At 40.9% G+C, this 13,741-nt stretch overlaps 1 protein-coding gene across 1 annotated transcript in view; it reads right to left on the bottom strand.

The window, feature by feature from the left end:
- Nucleotides 1-13,741, bottom strand: part of smyd3 (SET and MYND domain containing 3) — a 51,790-nt gene that overhangs the window by 32,748 nt on the left and 5,301 nt on the right. The window contains exons 2-5 of the mRNA XM_058089207.1: nt 9,546-9,609; nt 9,361-9,468; nt 9,039-9,096; nt 8,802-8,956 (exon numbers count right to left, since the gene is read on the bottom strand). Of these exons, the coding sequence (XP_057945190.1) occupies nt 8,802-8,956; nt 9,039-9,096; nt 9,361-9,468; nt 9,546-9,609 (385 nt within the window). The remainder of the gene's footprint in view (nt 1-8,801; nt 8,957-9,038; nt 9,097-9,360; nt 9,469-9,545; nt 9,610-13,741) is intronic.

Genomic DNA, 13,741 nt, shown 5'->3' on the forward strand with positions numbered 1-13,741 from the left:
GGAATCAAACTGTGGAATGGATTGAGTAAGGAACTCAAACAATGCACAACGATGAGCCAATTCAAGAAACAATACAAGCAGTTGATGTTTGCTAAATACAAGGATGAAGAGTCTTGAACCGGTCATGATGTGTTATACACATCACTATATTGACACTTACTATGGTACCCATTATGTCATTGTATGGTCATACCACCTCGTACTTCGATACGAGGTGCATTATTAAAAAAAAAACAAAAAAAACCTTTAACTGTATTATGGAAAGCAGGAAGTGAACAAATGTAACAGTTACTGATTGTAAAAGTACCAGATGGAGGGGTAGGATTTAATAAGCTTTGCTTCTTCCTACTCCTTTTGGACATGTGGAACTGTGAACTGATTATGTGATGCACTCAATTGTTATCTGATGTATGTTCAAATGAAATAAAACCATTACCATTACCATTACACACAACTAGCCTGAAGTCTCAAAGTATTACAGAATGGTCACTAGTACTGCGCCGGCCCTTATGAGGCTGTCTTGATCCTGTTATAGCATTTCGCGGGCCAAAATGCTAGGAAAAGTGTCTTCCCGAGAATGAGAAATCTCAACTCTTGTTGACTAGCTTTTTAGTTTCCTGTGGAGTAGGAGTCAATAGACTTTGACGGTTTCACAAGAGGGAGAAACCGAAAATTAAACCAATCACAGCTCTGACACAAAGGTTAGACTTTTTGCTTGGTGCGCGTCAAGCTCAGTTGGAGGGTTTGTAGGGGGAGTAGGAGCCGTGATGCTGTAGCATAATAAAGACTCAATTAAGCAAATTATTTTTAATTCTCTTTCCTTTCATTTATGATGTACTTACACTAAGCTGTATGTGTGGCTGTGAGTGTGTTTGACTACGTAATGCCAAAGCTAATTAGGCCCATGCCACTGCCAGCTACACAGGGCAGAGCATGGGAAATGTTAGCCAGATAAGGACAAACATACTGAAACATTCACACAAGGATTACTGTAATGACGTCGACACAACACAGATAAGCATATAGACACTGGGACATACACCAAAATGACCAAAAGTATTTGCTCCCCTGCTGTGACTCACATGTGAATTTAAGTGCCATCCCATTCGGACCCCATAGGGTTCACAATATGATGTCCACCTTTTGCAGCTAGCATGGCTTCAGCTCTTCTGGGAAGGCTGTCCACAAGGTTGAGGAGTGTATATAGGAATTTTTGACCATTCTTCCAAAAGCACATTGGTGAGGTCATACACTGATGTTGGTGGAGAAGGCCTGGCTCTCAGTCTCCGCTGTAATTCATCCTAAAGGTGTTCTATCAGGTGCAGGCCGGTGAAGTTCATCCAAACCAGATTCTGTCATCCATGTCTTTATGGACCTTGCATTGTGCCCTGGTGCATAGTTGGAGAAGGAAGCGGTTGCTCCAAGCTGTTCCCACAAGGTTGGGAGCGTGGAATTGTCCAAAATGTTGTGGTATCCTGAAGCATTCAAAGTTCCTTTTACTGGGACTAAGGGGCCAAGCCCAACTTTTGAAAAACAACCCTGCACCATAATTCCTCCCCCACCAAATTTCACACTCGGCACAATGCAGTCCGAAATGTACTGTTCTCCTGGCAACCTCCAAACCCAGACTCATCAGATTGCAAGATGGAAAGGCGTGATTCATCACTCCAGAGTCTCCATTGCTCTATAGTCCAGTGGCGGCGTGCTTTACACCACTGCACCCGGCGCTTTGCTTTGCATTGCACTTGGTGATGTATGGCTTGGATGCAGCTGCTCGGCCATGGAAACCCATTCCATGAAGCTCTCTGTGTACTGTACTTGGGCTAATCTGAAGGTTTGGAGCTCTGTAGCAATTGACTGTGCAGCAAGTCGGCGACCTCTGTGCACTACACGCCTCAGCATCCGCGGACCCCTTTCCATCAGTTTGCATGGCCTAGTACCACTTTGTGGCTGAGTTGCTGTTGTTCCCAAACCCTTCAACTTTCTTACATTAAAGGTGACAGTTGACTGTGGAATGTTTTTTTTATCTTCTGTACAGCGACCTTGGGTGTCCTGAAAGGCGCTTTTAAATAAAATGTATTATTATTATTATTATTTATTAGTGCAATCATTTAAAACATTTTCTTAAGTAATAATCAGTAAATTTGCACATTACAGGACAGAAACCTGAGACAAAGCTGCGGTTGACGTCTCTTCTCGGCTTAGTGCACTGCCTAATGTCTGCGTGAGTTGGATCATTGCGCCTGCCAGTTTCTGTTTGTCAGCATGTCGGCAATAATACAATGTTGCAGAAATATTTACTATACACCATGACCATCTGCAGCCCATGTAATGTTTTTAATGTAAGTGTGACCTCATTATTCTTGCTTAATCGGATAATAAAATACATAAGACATGTCATGTGGGAGGTACTTGCAGTGCTTCAGAAGATGAAAAGATATATAATTTATAATTTCTTGTTATCCCCTACATGAGCAATCTGTAACAGAGTCTCACCATCCACAGACTCAGCGGCACGTCACTGCTCTGTACCATGTACTGGAAAAAGTGCATCTGTACAACCATTTTGCAAACTGTTTCTCACGGCCATCCAACAACCATCAGGTTATTTAATTGGTGGATTCCTTTCAAAAAAGAATCGATTTTCTAGAATTGATCGGAAAGTCAGCAAACGATATAATTTCTTGAGTGCATCATACTAGGAGAGTGATACCATTTTCATTTGTGAAGGTAATCAAGTTTTTATCTGCCTTCTACTTAATAGCTCAACAGATGGCAAGTCATTCTAAAAAAAAAACGCCTTGAGAATAAATTACTCCTACACTTGATCAACAACTACGCATGAGCTAAATGCCATTTTAGAATTAGCTGAGCTTCTAAAATGGATCGAGTACATTAATGCATAGATAGCCAAGAGAAAATGACAGCATGTAAATGTGAACCATGACTTACCTATGCTGTGCATGCAGTTTCACTATCTTTGCTTGTGTTGGCATTTAAAGAAAACTGCCATGAATGTGTTTTGTCCAATTAGGATGTCCTGGGTGATAAGATCAACGATAAACATCTCAACCACTAGAAGTACGAAGAAAAGAGCAAACAATGTCTGACATTTCTCAAGAGTCGCATTGCGTAAACTGATTTGATATCTTCTATTTTTAAATTTCCGCCACAGGAAGTCTTGGTGGGGGTGGACACATGGCGCTCCTTCAAAACTGAAAGACATGCATACTAAAAGGTATTCAGAGCATATCAAAATGGTGTTAGATTGTCTGTGAGTCAGCAGAATCTCCCTCTGAAGAGGCGGTGATCTCAATTTTCTGTTTAATACATTTCAAAGATTTAATGGTTTTCAGTAATTAAATGACTTTTTGAAATCTTTAAATCTTCTGCCTGCTAACAATTACAAGATGGATGGCTTTTGGTCAGTCTCACACTTGCACGGGGTTATGGGAAAGCTACAACACTGTCTTCAATGTCCTTTTTGAGACAAAGAAAATCATCTTGGACTATTAATCACCAAAATGTTGACAGCATTTTAATAACATGCAAAGTATATCAAGTTTAAAATGAAAATTTTAATCAAATCGATGGTTCTGTCTGCAGTCCCATTAGAGGTGACATTCCACGTAGCAGCCGAGGATCGGACACCATCAAGGTCCCCGCTTTCAGCTGCCCCCCAAATCACCCCTTTGGCCCCTGCTATGAGTGGCGAGCTACTTTGAGGGTCAACACAGATCTTCATCAACACAGATTATCATCCATTAGTGGTGCTTTATAATCCATTAGTGGTGAATACCTACTACATTTAATCATTTTAAATGCATTTGTGAGGCATATTTAGACATATTAAGCCTTTTTCAAATTTCAATTTATCGAGTATAACGAATTTTCGCCATTTGCTGGTGTGCTCAGAATGTAAATCCCACAAAAAGAGGTGATTCTACTATACTAGAATAAAATGATACATATTGGGTGGAATGTGGTATGGATAAGTGAACCACAAACGTACACAAAAGGTGCCTACAACAACTGCAAGACTGTGAGTGGTCTTTTAATAATAGATTTAGTGTGACGCCTCTATCGGTCTTTGTCATAGACGTGACCAAAGTGTTCTGGCGGCAGTTTAAGACACTTGGCCCCGCTGAGAGAATGTCGGTGACGTTAGAAAAATGATAGTCAGGCGGCGGCAAAAAAAGAACAAGACACAGAGGAGCTGCTTTGGAGCACATGGTGTTGTTTTGTGTGTGCTGATTTTATGTGGCGACATGTCGGGCCATGGGAGCCGTGTGAGGAATCGCTCTCAATGCAGCAACGGGCTGATGCAGCATAGCAATACGTTCACACACATGCACACAAACACACACATTGTTGGACTTTTAACACAGATACAGAGGTATACATACACAAAATCAGATGTAGCTGAACAGAAACATACTGTAGTGGCTTTTGTATGTACTGTACATACGCACACAAGGGAAAGTTGCTTTAGGGAAGCAATAAAAGGCTCGTCAGCCAGATCTCATCTGTCACTTCTTATTGCACCATTGTAGTCTGGCCAAACACACACACACACACACACACACAACCCTGCTGCAATCACACAACCAGAATCTGGTGCACATACTGTATGTGTATATGCCCATCTGAGCACATGGAAACAAAGCACCCACACACTGTGGTATAGAGTACATGTAGTGTATATGGACACTCGGAATGGTTCTCTGCCTCCTTATTACTCCTCTGGGATTACAAAGAGCTGTAATGATGCACTTCATTCCATGTGTCAGAGTGTGTTTGCAGCCTGCACTGTAAGCACGTGGTGGTGGCAGCAGCCATTAGCACAAAGAATGATTTTATAGCACAAAAACGCTGCCAGTCACACATTAGTCACAGTAACATCCTGCATGGTTAAGCACAGTGAACAGTTCAAGTATACAGTGTTAAACTCCTCATTTGTTACAAGGCAGAGGCGAGAGGGGCGCGTGTCGTGAGGACTAAGGAGGAGAGAGTGGTTACGGATACTACAAGGATGCCTGCATAGAGGAGCAAAAATCAACAATCTGCAGAAACAGAGGTTCAAGCAAGAGAGACTTGACTCCTTTTCGCCAATGGCCAGACACAGTAGATGCATGCAATCACAGTGCCCCCTATTGGTGGCTAAACACCGCTTAGAATTACTGATCTTCCTTTTAACCCAACGTGCACAACTAGAAACTAAAGACTATATTGGAAGCAATGCAAAGAGCTTGTGCAACCGCCCCTGAGCTTATTGTCTATTAGCTGCCGGTTGCTGTGGAAACCGCATACAAGCAGACAATGTATCCTATCCTTGACACCCACAGCAATTCTCTTTCAAACTACCTGTGTAGAAGCATATTAAGCTCATAGCTGCAGTGGAGTGCGTGTGTGCATCACTTAACGACTCAAGGCTGTGTTGTATGTAAGCCACTGCAGTTAACTATTTGGAAAACCTTCAGGAAAAAACGGCTGCACATTGTGCACTGCTGAAAAATACACACTTCCATCTATAATTGATGGGGGACATGTACTGTTGTGAGTCAGACACAGCAAAAAAAATAAAAAACATGTCAGGGAGCGGTGGGGTTGGGGAATATGGATATGCGAGTCTTCTATGAAAAGCTACAAGCCTTAACGCATATAATAAAATGCACATTTATTTTGTTGGTGACTGGCTAACTTTCCTGTCACTCATTGCTACTAAGTCTTCAACAATCTGTAATGCCTGTGCTTGTCATTAAGGAAGATGTAGTCACCCATGCAATTACAACTGCATATACAAGATATTTTTTAATGACACTCTTGTTTTGTTTACGCAGAAAAAAGCAACCCGCGCTCTTATTTTGAAGGATGGTCAGAGAAGTGTGTTGTGAGAAAGTGTATTTACGGCTAATAAACGTGCCTCTGATTTTTTTCACCCCACTCGCAACCTGCACGGCATCATTGGACATTGTAAAACGTTCCTTACACTAAAGCCATAAAACACAAAGTGGTGAAAATATACTCATCGAGCCCAACTGGCACACAAAACCACAAAAGCCGGTTAAAAACTAAGCTAACCCCTACTAACTTCCATGCACTCTCTGTAAGAGGAGATTTAGCCGAACCTTCGCTGGCATTTATCGTTTATCAAACTGTTTGGGTCGGGATTGTTCAGTGTTTATAATTATTTTGTTTATTTTCTCCTCACAATGACAGCATTTCATTCATCTTCTCTATCCGCTGCAGCGTCCAGTCTTCAACTCGGCTTGTTTACGTTTATCATTTATACCTGTGCAAGTCATTTTCTTATCATTGCAAGAATCTATAAAGGCATAAAAATGACCAGAACAAATGGTTATACTACATGATATTTGTGTGGTTACCGACAATAACAATAGTGTATACTATCTCAGCAACCGAAATGAAAAACAAGAGTCAGGGCAACAAAATTAATAGCTTTCAAATATCTTATTAATAGCCTTAAAATACAATGGCCATGACGTGCACATGCAACCACAGTCATGAATGCCTTACAGAAGTTACAGCACCAGCAAAACCGTCACAGCTACAGTAATAGGATTATACGGTGTGGAGGCTCTCAGAGATAAACACTCCAATGGGGCTACTGTATGTGGGTTGGTGGGGTATGTACGGCTGACCAGCAAACATCAGTGGGTGGTGGTTTTTCCACGCAGGAATAGTTGTGCTTAAGGGTACACATAAATATGTACACACAATTTATGTGCTTTTCCTCCCAGCATACACATTCATTCATGAAGCACATTTCTAGAAGCTGCACAACAAACAAATGTCCTTTTTGGAACATTCAGCCTTCGATGACTGACTCAGACAATTAGGAATATTCTGTTACACTGCATGTGAATCTTTCCGGATGCATGCTAATTGGATTTTCGTCAATTTGCAACAGGAAGCACTTTCTGAGTAATTTTTGTACTGTTTAGTTGACTGGGGAAAAAAAGTGTGGTGAGCAGAATACTCTACTAAATATTTTAAACTGAATTATTCTCTGATAGGAGGCTCAATCGGCCACAATTTGAAACCTCCCACGCTAAGCAGTTCTTTTCAGTTTGATACTGTATGCATTGATTGTGTTCACTGTAAATTGTCCCACTTTTCCCAGTTGCGGTGGTCCACTTCAGTGTGCACATGTAGAGTTAGACACAACGATGTCTGTATTCAAGCTTATATCTGTTTTATCTCTCAAGAGGTTCTTTTTGTTTTTGTTTGAACTGATTTTCTTCCATTCCGGCCTTCCTATCATTGAGTGTTTGCACCTAATAGGAAAATCTTATTCATGAAGGCATTTGTTGATTTATTGATTGTTGACCTTGTCATTGGCAGTCCAACCTGGATGAAGTGAAGTGGATTTCCTTCATCTATCTGAAAAGCCTATAAAACTGTTAGTGTGCACTTAAAGAACATATAGGAAGGGATGAAAGTCTACCATTTGTAAAAAGGAACCTATTATGCTATTTACACTTTTCTGACCAATAAATGTTGTATTCTCCTGTTAAACAATGCTAAATTTTCAGATAATGAGGTTGCGCATTCGGAAGTTCTGAATGCTTTTTCCCCAACACTGGCACCTTGTGATGTCATAGGTAGTCGGGCTTCCATATATGGGCATGCCCTGTAGGACTGCCCTCCCCACAGCTCTGCTTCGCTTTGTTTACAGTCGTTAGCTATGGCTCCCAGGAAATCTTTCTTTGAGACAAGCTCCCTTACTAATGCCTTTATTTTGTAAAAAAAAATCCACATACATATCAACTACACATATTTAACTTCAAACTTTTTAATTTATATATTCCATTTAAGATTTGTGTTGTGACATGTGGTTTGCTGCTCTCCTAATTGCGCCTCTTTCTGATCTCTGTTCACATTTTTCCAACCTCTCTCTTTAATCTAAACAGTTTCGTTCAGCCCCCCCCCTCCAAACGTGCCGCAGTTCCCATCGGAATCTTGAAGAAGGGTATTTAATCAGCAGCTTTTCCCATCGTCACAACCAAGTCCACTCCCACCCCCCAACCACACTCACATTTACTTTCCAAATCTCATCAAGGATGAGTTTGCTCTCAGGCTCCATGATATTTAATCAATTATGTAAAGACGTGGGAAAAAAAAATCAGCGCTGCAACATTATGTTAAGACAATTCATCTCAACATGGTGAGAATCTGCTGTCAGCATGCTCTGTGAGCTTAAGTTTGCACCACATTAAAGTTATTAACAAATAATTACACATGCGTGAGTAACGTAATGCAACAATTAGATGAGCTAAAATAGATGGCTTATTGTTTCAGGTGCAGTGCTGCAGCATCATGTAGCTTGCGGCAGCCTGTTGTCTATTTTACCACTTTCATGTTTAATGGCGTTAATTCAGCTGGCTGCTTTCAATCATGATGCATGCATGCAACTATTGTGTGGGACCCGGTAAAACACACAAGGCCTTGTTGTGATTACAATGACTTGCAGTCCTAAAATCTCAGAGGAGCCAGGCATGCTCGTAGATGACTGGTAAAGATGAAATCCAGACAAAATGTGGTTTGAGTTCTAGTGAAGACAGACCCCAGGTTGTGCTCGGAATTAACACACACACACACGCACGCAAACTAACACAGATGCTGAGACAATCTTGGACATATGTCTGGGTATAAGCCAAGCACAGCGGGGGTTGCTAAACACAATAAACAGTTGCTTGTGTGGGTCTGATTGGAGTCGTGCCATCACATGTACACCAGGGAGTAAAACAAATCATTGTGTTTGAGTGACATCAGCTCACCTTTGCAATCAAGTCCAGAGGTTGTCGGCAGGACTGCGGTAGGGTCGATGTCATTTCCTGTGCAAGGTCAGGCACTTCCTGTTGCAGGTACAACTCCAGCATGGATGCAAGCTGAGATAAGCCTTGTTTCTTCTGCTCAGACATGGAGGTCAGATCTGAGTAGAAGAAAACAAATCAGTGTCTCATGGCCGTAACATGCTGGCTCGGATTTTTGCGAGGTTTTCAACAGAGACTTACGTGATTCGTGTTCATCTAAAGTGTAGAACTCCTCATTGCTGCTCTTTACTGGAGTTAACTGTACGATATAAGAGGTATGGTTAAAATAAACTGCTTTATTTTGCAGCATCAAAATATCCCAATCTTTCATGCACCCAAGAGGCTTATTTAAACAGATGGAGCATTTCCATCTTCTGTTGATGTGCAAACATGACTGATAAAAAGCTTTCAACACAGCTGAGATGCACAAGCAAACAAATAAAATGGGTGTTGTCCATCTGTTTGATTCAAAGTCAGTTAAAATGGCCACCAAAATCCAGTTTCAGTATATGATGAACATTACCAGGGCGAAAATGACCCTTGCGGCCAATCGGACAGAGTCGGTGGGAATTCTGGGAAGGAGATGTTGCAGAGATTTGCACTCCCTTTTATGGTCAGACCATGCTTGTTTCTGCCAGGGAAAGGCATATTAACAAACACATACAAAACATAAAGAACACATACAATGCATTACTCATTATATTATACCTGGCAAGTGATGTTGCAATATCGCGCCATCTTGCACTGAGAGCACCTCAGCAAAGTCTCATGCCTGGACAGAAGAAACAAACACAGACAACAAAAAATGGCATAACTAAAAAGGCCAGTTCATTAAATAAATTGAAATGAGAGTATAAAATAGTCAACATAAACAATTGGAAATTACTAAAACCACAACAAATAGTTTGCCTCTAGAATTTGCATAGGAATTTTGTATAAAAATAAATGGACCGATATTTGTGGGAAAAATGTTTTTATTAAATCTATGAAAAAAAATACAAATGTATAACCACAATGACCTGTACCCCTCAAGGCACCTGGATTGCATGCAATCAATGTATACAGGTAAGTGGTTAAAAGCACAACCCCTTACTGGTAGTTAGTAGTAGTGAATTGCATTCATGAAAATGGGGATACTCTATTAGGCCCGATGGAGATCCCGGGTATAAAACACACAAAACAAAACAAACTATAAAACCCATCGTTTACCATTCGGACACAAAAAACTCCTTAACACTACCGCAAAATAACGACTTTCGATACAAGTTGTATGCCAGGGATCTTTGTTTTTATATACACAAACCTTATGTACGATTTGTCAAAAAGTACCCATGTCAAATTAACCGATCCTTATCCATATTGTCATCTACAAGAATGACCCGTGAGATATTCCTTCCCCCATCACTCAGTTTATGTTGATGGTTATTGCCTGCCTTCGAGGTGTGTTGCTGCCCTTTCCTCAGTGCTTGTCAGTATGATAACAAGCCCGAGTATTGCAGTATATGTGTGTGTGTGTGTGTGTGTGTCCTCCCTGGGGCCAATTACAGGCACTAAGAACAGCAGCACTAGAACACACACAGTCACATTAATTCTGAGGGATAGTTTTTACTCGTATGTGTAGTTTGGCGTGTGTGTGTTCTGGACAAACTCATACAGCATAATGCTTATAAAATATGTTACAGTGAAAATTACAGTCCGATAATTCCGTTCAATTCCAAGTCTTGGTGTATTTGTTGTATTATCCACTGGACTGTTTTTTTTTTTGGGAAACACACCTTTGTCCGGGCTGCTCAGTACAATATGGCTACATAAAAATCTCCTCTAATGCAAAACTGAATTTTTAATGTGAGCTATATGTGTCCCTTGAGGCTGCTTATGAGCACTAAATATGGCCGTGTCTAGTTTTATCCACTTTTGAGAGAAGGGGCTGAAATGGTCTCTTTTGAAGGCTTTTGATCGCTTTTGATGTCATGAGTACCAGTACTCATGAAAGACTTCCATGGGCATACATACTCCTTTATTTAAAAAAAAAAAGGCTTCACTGCACATCTTAAAATAATGCCTGGATCTCTATCGCTATGATCTATAAGCCAGTGACAGACATGGGAGCTGTGGTTTTATTCATTCATTTTCTTTAGTGAATAGGCTAACCTAGCATAATAACCTTTTTAAATGATAAACTGTTCAACCGTGACTAGTAAGGGTGTTCCGAACCTTTTTGCTTCCAATTCGACACTAATAATACAGCCTTGAATTTGACGGTCCCGATGTCAATCCGATATCAGCATGAATCATATATTACAGTGAAACCTCGGTTAGCGTCTGCCACAGTTAGCATGATATTTTGTTACATTTACGCCACAATTTTGCCTTGGTTTGTGTGCATTTTACGGTTAGCGTACAATATGGCATGCGTCTTATTTTGTCATTGATACACTGCGTGACTCTATCTGTATTTTTAATGTATTTTTATTACAAAATGTCCTTGTTAGCATTTTAGCTAGCTTACAAAATGGCGCTGGAAGTCATCTATTTATGATGTCAAAAATGTTAACACAAAACACATTTGATTAATAATACAGGTATAAATTACAGTTACATAAATTGTATGGAAGTTAAGAATGTTAAAAGGATTTTCTGTATAATTAAAAGGTTTTATGATAAATGTAAGTAATTAGCTTATAGACCATATGGGTCATACAATGTTATAAGAAGCAGAGGTGCTATAAAATGAAAACATACTTGGATATCAACATTATCCACACAACTTTAGCATTTCCGATGTGGGCATATCAGTGTGGGACACAACTTGCTGTATTTGGCTCAAGGCCCCCCCAAAGATTCAAAATAGCCATATTTTTCCGCCCCCTTTGAGTGTAATTTATCAACATCTCCTACATCCATCTCCTCTTGTCCTCCCTTTCCAATTTTAAATTTATAGTCCTACGCTGGGGTAAAGGTTTGTGAAAACATAGCTATTCCTGTCATGCAGAGAAGGAACAGGAACGTGAAAAGCCACCCACGGTGAGACACAGGGCAATAACAACAGATAGTACCGAGCCAGACCCAAACACAGCCGGGCTCTGCTCAGATTTAGCAGAACCGCTGGGTGAGCTTCAGTCAGATACTTTGGTCCCATCACACGCCGCCAGCTGTGAAGTCAACTCAAACAGGAAGACTGATACTGACCACAACCCTACTTTGAGTTCTTCTAAATTAGGCAATGTTGCCTCTCAAGGTCATTAACCACTTGAGGAGTTCTGCTGACACCAGCAACACACTTACGGAATAATGGATTGAAAACTACACGAAAGCCACCTCTCCCTCCCTTTGAGAATAGTCTGACCCAAATGACAGCCATGTTGCACTGAGGTAAAAGTGCAATATCAGCAAGAATCGACACGCCAGTGGGAACCAAAGCCAAGGAGGTGTCACGACAGATATTTAATGAGGAGGAAAATCAATTACTCTCCGGTGTTAAACATGATTAAAGAGAGATAGAAAGCAACTAAGCCAGAATCAAGGCTTTGTTTTATGGTATTTTGTCAATTCATAATGAAAACATGCTTTTTGTGCAGCCTTGCGAATGGTGCCAATCGACAGTATATTTGTTTTTAAACAAAAGTTTGACTCAGCGTTGAGTGTATGGTTACTAAAACAAACAGCAATGGAATCTGTGCAGTAGTTTCAATCGCTGTAGCTCGAGCAAACAGTTCGATGATCATACCAGCGGTATGTGATAAGTTGGCAACTGGAAGTGCACATATTCTTCGATACACATGCGTACCGCACCATGACCCCTGTATCGAACGGGCTGAGTACTTAAGCTTGACAATGGGCACAGAAAAGTGACTTCACATTTTTATCCAGAGACTAATATCATCTTTCCAATGCAGTAATTCCCTCTCATCATCTTCTCTTTTAATCTTCTTTCCCTTCTTTCCCAACCTTCCACTCACCCCGCTGAAGTTGCCCTTTCGGATGCTTTGTAAAGTGACGTCTCAAGAATGACAGGTCCGGTGTTGGAACGCAGGCACGCTATGAAAACTCATGAATATCATTACATGGTTTTCATTAGGAACAGGTAGACTTGGTAAATTATGACACTATTGTGTTGTCTTCCTCTTAACAATACATTCAATCTCTGTGTATTTCATACAAAATTCATTCATTCATTTTCTACCGCTGGAGCCTATCCCAGTTGTCTTCGGGCGAGAGGCGGGGTACACCCTGGACTGGTCGCCAGCCAATCACAGGGCACATATAGACAAACAACCATTCACACTCACATTCATACCTATGGACAATTTGGAGTCGCCAATTAACCTAGCATGTTTTTGGAATGTGGGAGGAAACCGGAGTACCCGGAGAAAACCCACGCATGCACGGGGAGAACATGCAAACTCCACACAGAGATGGCCGAGGGTGGTATTGAACTCTGTTCTTCTAGCTGTGAGGCCTGTGCGCAAACCACTTGGTCACCATGCAGCCATTTCATGCAAAATGTAACTCTGCAAAATGTAAAATTTGTGTGTGTGTGGGGTGGGGGGGGGTGTATTAGAAAGACGAAAAATAATTGAATGGAATCACAAGAATACCAAATGTGATGGACACAGAGTTTCAACTTGAATATGCAAGTGCCTGAAAGCATGCACTTAATGAGAGTACTTTTTTAAAGCCCCTCCTATCAAACGCCTAATTAGGCCTACCTCAGCATGTCTGTGCATGTGTGTGTGTGTGTGTCTTGCACAGTAATTAATTTCCCGAGAGTAAAGACTACTACCGTGCTGTTAGATCAAAAGTTACTTCTATGCCTGGTTGTGTTTTATATTATTCATTTTGTGAGGTCTTGTTTTCTGTTGCACAGTCCGGTCATGCCTGAGTGGATTTTTTTATCTGCAGGT

The sequence above is a fragment of the Doryrhamphus excisus genome, chromosome 12 (assembly GCF_030265055.1).
Source record: "Doryrhamphus excisus isolate RoL2022-K1 chromosome 12, RoL_Dexc_1.0, whole genome shotgun sequence".
In the NCBI taxonomy this organism is placed as follows: Eukaryota; Metazoa; Chordata; class Actinopteri; order Syngnathiformes; family Syngnathidae; genus Doryrhamphus; species Doryrhamphus excisus.